Here is a 5,056-nt window from a genome sequence, read left to right as displayed (position 1 = left end):
TTTTTGAAACAGGGTCTTCCTGTAGCCCCAGCTATCCTGGAACTCACTATGTAGACCAAACTGGCCTTGAACTCACAGACATCCACTTGCCTCTGCCTCCCGAGTGCTGGGACTATGGGGGTGCACCACCACGCCTGGCAGGGATGAAATTTTAAAAGAAATATGTTCATTGCCATCTTTACTTTCCTATTCTGTTAATAGTATATTGAATGTGGCAGGTACCATGTTAGATAATTCACCCATTTATGTGTGTATACAAAAAAATTACCATAATCATCAGTAGTTCAAGATATGTATTTTTTTTTTATTTATTTTTCTTAAAAAGCCGGGCATGGTGGCGCACGCCTTTAGTCCCAGCACTCGGGAGGCAGAGGCAGGTGGATCTCTGTGAGTTCAAGGCCAGCCTGGTCTACATAGTGAGTTCAGGTCAGCTGGGACTAGGGGACTAGACCCTGTCTCAAAAAGACCAAAAAAAAACAATTTTTTTTTATTTTTCTTTTATGTGTATGAGTGTATGTATATAAGTGCACCCATGTTGTGCAGTACCCACAGAGGTCAGAAGAGGGCATCCGATCCTCTGGAACTGGGGTTTCTGGTGGTTGTTATCTACCATATGGGTGCTGGGAACCAAACTAGGGTCCTCTGCAAGAGCAGCCAGTGCTGTAAACCACTGAGCCATCTTCAGCCCTTGAGTTGGCTCTTAAAGGCTAGCCATTGTTAGGAGATGAGGAAGGTGTTATCCAGGCAGAGAACATGATAAAAGTGACAGTACAAAAAATGTTTGGAGCAAAGCTTGTGATAAAACAACAATAAAATGTAATATTTAACATTTTTAAAATACAGTATGTTGCACTGAAATAATGAATTATCACGCCATCTTCTTTGGCTGTAAACATTTAATCTCTCGTGATCAAGCAGTAAACTGAGTAACTTCCCTGAGGCAGTAGAAAAACATCCACTTTGCTGAATTTTTTAAAATATATTTTATTTTAATTTATTTATTAGTTTGAGACAGGGTCTTACTTTTAGCCCCAGCTGGCCTGGAACTTGCTATGTAGACCAAGCCTTGACTCTACAGAGATCCATCTGCCTCTGCTTCCTGAGGGCTGGTACTGAAGGTGTGGGCACTAGGCTTCTGCTGGATTTTTTAAAAAACCTTTAGATAGCATAAATTTACCCCTTGTAAGTGAACAATTCAATGTTTAAATTACTGCTAGATACTTAAAATTTAAAATGTCCCTTAGAATCTAACAAGAAAAGTCCCATATTCACTACAAAGGAGCTTCAAATACTTAAGTCAATCTACTTCTGATAATAACTCTAATTCATTTACTAGTTATATAATTACCTCAAATATTTTTCAATGGTGGGTCGTAACAGGCTGCTGAGTGCTCTTTCCTGCAATGGAGCAAGACAGATTCTTCCCATGAACAATTATCATTATCAGTGTGTTAATTATTACACATATATGTATATATATAATATATATATAACATATTTTCAAAAGGTGAATAGGTCATCTCATTCAGACGTCACAGTTTGCATTCTACTATAGGACAGAAGAAATTGCTGAATTAGAACTAAAAACCTAGCTTCTAGTCACAACCATTAACAGCACAGTTTCATCATCTGTAAAAATTGTGACAAGTTAGTTTTCGGCATTGGATTTTTTGTGAGGATTAACTGAGATAATGCTTGTGGGCTTTTTTTTTTTTTTTCTTTTTTAAGAATATTGTTGAATTGTAAAACTGTTTCTTTTTAATTTTTAAACTTCAAATCCTTAGAGGACAATAATACACGAGTTTTGTTTGAACGGGTTTTAACATCTGGAAGCCTTCCTCCTGAGAAGTCTGGGTAAGTCACTGTGGGATGTGATGGGCAGGTTCTAAGGGCAGCTCTGTTGAATTGTGATCTGTGGGTGAATGTTTATTTGAGAGTAAATTACAGGGGAATCTTCCCTTCTGTCTCATTTTACCTACCTGCAATAATTTTATACTTACTTAAACTTACTTTTTTATTTTCTATATGATTAGAATCGAGATGCCATTGTACTTTATTATTAAATATTTTTAACATATCTTTCTACTTTAAAAATTCATATGAATATTAGAGAAGAATTCTGAAAAGTATGTTCTTTACTCAAAAGCAAAAACTCAGCTGGGTGTGGTGGCACACGCCTCTAATCCCAACACTTGGGAGGCAGAGACAGGTGGATCTCTGTTAGGATGAGGCCAGCCTGGTCTACAAAGCAAGTTCTATGGCCAACTGGGGCTATAAAGAAACCCTCTCTCAAAAAACCAAAAACCAAAACAAACAAAAAAGCAAAGATTCTTCTTTCATATTGAAAGCTTTTTTTGTATGTCCTACCCCTACCTTTCTGGTATTGATTCTTAGCAGTTTTACTAGCAAAGGAGCAACACAGTGTAGTGTGCAGCCAACATATTAAGGCTTTGAATAGTAAAAATGTCTACCGATGTATTTTTGTAATAGTCCTGTGCCAGTATACTACAGCCACCCAATATAATCCTTTAGGTGCCTGGCAGCACTTAAGTAATCTTAGAACTTTCTGGCTGTTAAGACAGTGATTCAGTACCAGTTTGTCCCAGTGGGTCAATCATATTATATTTTGGAATATATTTTTATTCATGGGTTAGATGAAGAATATCTTCTACATCAAAATTCATGCCACTAAGCAAAAGATTGGGGTCATATTATTGAGGAAAAATTATAGAAATCTGTTGAGGTAACTTTTCCACCTACAGTTTACCCTCTTTCTGGTGTCTCTTATTTAGCACAAATAGGAAGACATGCTTTAGAAAAAATAAAAAAACAACTTAGAAAAGGGCTTGAATGTTCAAATATTTAGGATGGAGTATTATGTTTATAGCTGACTTTCATATAGTTAGACAAAAATAAGATTAAATAAATAGAATAAGGTATTAAGAGTTATTAAACCTGGGCAATAGTAGATTCATTATATTACCCCATTTTTCTATCATTTCAAAATCCTAAACTTGGGTATGTGGGTATATTGAATCCAGGTGCCTACGGAGGCTGGAAGTGGCTTAGGATCCCCTGGAGCTGGAGTCACAGGTAGTTGTGAGCCACCAGACATGAGTGCTAAGAACCAAACTTGGGTCCTCTACAAAAGCAGTACATGCTCTTAACTGCTGAGCCATCCCTCTAGCCCCAGAAGAATTTTTTATAATTTAGGAAAGGGAAAAATTAAGACATTTCAGTAAGTAGACTTACCTGCCGTAAACCCATAATAGCTTTTTTGTTTCTAAGTATTGATTTTTCTGAACTTTCTTATAGAGAAATCTGGGCTCGGTTTCTAGCTTTTGAAAGTAATATTGGTGATTTAGCTAGTATACTCAAAGTGGAAAAAAGACGGTTTACGGCATTCAGAGAAGAGTACGAAGGCAAAGAAACAGCTCTACTGGTAGACAGATACAAATTCATGGATTTATACCCTTGCTCTGCAAGTGAACTAAAAGCACTGGGCTACAAGGTATGTACTTGGGACTAAGCTACCATGGTGTCTTTACGTTTCCAATGTTTTATGAGAGACCATGGGTAATTTTCATTCTAAGATCAATTCTGTAACTGGCTATTAATAAAACAAAAAAAAGTCATTGGTTTTTCTTAGTTTATGAAAATTACCTATCAGAAGTAGAACAAAATGAAAGTTAAATGTTTGAGAGATGCAAATGCTTTCATTCTGTACCTGAAATTGTATCTGACAGGCAGATGGAAAAGATGTACAGAAGAAAAACTAAAGAAAATCTTAATGGCATGTTAAGTACTACCTTTTTTTCTAATAATTCCTGACAAACTGATGAATTTTTTGATCAAACTTAAACCAGATGTAGTTCCTTTTGCATATTTTGTAAGACATAATGAAGAAACATGACCAAGTGCTGTGCCCCTCCCATGAGTGTTCCTAATCGCCCTAAAGAAATGAGGCAGTGTGGCTAAAGTTGCCTGACAAGCAGCAGCGGCTCAAAATGTTTCTCTGCCCTTGAACCAGTATGATATGGACCATCTTCATTTCAGTAGCAAAATCTTATCAGCCAGTGTAGGTGCTAATAAACCTTACTTTAATTTTCTTAAAGTGATACTTCACTTAATCCAGGTTCTTTAACTGAGATGTTAAAAAAAATCTAAATCTTGAGTTTTCATTCAAATCACTTCTACTTGGTGGCCAGTCTTAAAACCCTTCCCATAACAGCTTATATCCATCCTCCAAAGATCCTACCTGAAGATACAGTCCAGTGATTCTTAGTTGGGGTTGGATTATAGCAGTCTTCAAAGCCCTTGATGAGTACTGAATAGTCTTTATCATTGTAAAAATTCCTGCTTATCCTTCTTCACTCTTTTTCTGTGGTTTAACCCAATTATTCTCACTGTATCCTCAAGATTATAGAACTGCACAACTCTCTTTAAGACCCTTTTCAGGTTTAGGATTCTTCTGTTCTGCATTTTCAGGATGTCTCCCGTGCTAAGCTAGCAGCTATAATTCCAGACCCAGTTGTAGCTCCTTCTATAGTGCCTGTTCTGAAAGATGAAGTGGATAGAAAACCAGAGTACCCTAAGCCAGACACTCAGCAGATGATTCCATTTCAACCACGACATTTAGCACGTAAGACCCAGTCCTGAGACCTCAGTTTGTTTAATTTAAATCCAAAGTGTGGGGGGGAAAGTAACCTGTCATTTTCCACTGTAGGTTAATTATTAGACTTAGGGTCACTATGACAAGTGAGTTGGCAGTAATCTGAACCAGATGAACTAAAAATGCTCTAAAAACAAAAATCTGTGTGACCAGATTCTAGTAGCCCATTTCAGCAGTGGCAGTTTTCAGGAAAGCTGCTGTGTGCAGATTACATGAACTGGAAACTTACTTCAATCATGTTATTTGTTGTTACAGTTGCAAATGGTTAAGTCCCTTTTTTAATGAAATGTGCTATTGATTTTTTTTTTTTTTTTTTTTTGTTTGTTTTTTGTCCTTTTGAGACAGGGTCTCCCTGTAGCCCCAACTGGCCTGGAACTCACTATG

At 36.9% G+C, this 5,056-nt stretch overlaps 2 protein-coding genes across 4 annotated transcripts in view; one reads left to right on the top strand and one right to left on the bottom strand.

The window, feature by feature from the left end:
* Tcp11l1 (t-complex 11 like 1) overlaps positions 1–5,056 on the bottom strand; it is a 90,179-nt gene that overhangs the window by 23,380 nt on the left and 61,743 nt on the right. The gene's annotated exons all lie outside the window — the stretch shown is intronic.
* Positions 1–5,056, top strand: part of Cstf3 (cleavage stimulation factor subunit 3) — an 85,016-nt gene that overhangs the window by 78,080 nt on the left and 1,880 nt on the right. For all 3 annotated transcript variants that reach the window (XM_029555296.1, XM_008851560.2, XM_029555299.1), the window contains 3 exons: positions 1,785–1,854; positions 3,316–3,511; positions 4,489–4,642. In XM_029555296.1, coding sequence (XP_029411156.1) covers positions 1,785–1,854; positions 3,316–3,511; positions 4,489–4,642 — 420 coding nt within the window. The remainder of the gene's footprint in view (positions 1–1,784; positions 1,855–3,315; positions 3,512–4,488; positions 4,643–5,056) is intronic.

The sequence above is a fragment of the Nannospalax galili genome, unplaced genomic scaffold, assembly GCF_000622305.1.
Source record: "Nannospalax galili isolate Female #2095 unplaced genomic scaffold, S.galili_v1.0 scaffold11, whole genome shotgun sequence".
In the NCBI taxonomy this organism is placed as follows: domain Eukaryota; kingdom Metazoa; phylum Chordata; class Mammalia; order Rodentia; family Spalacidae; genus Nannospalax; species Nannospalax galili.
This window is presented reverse-complemented; position numbering and strand designations above follow the sequence as displayed.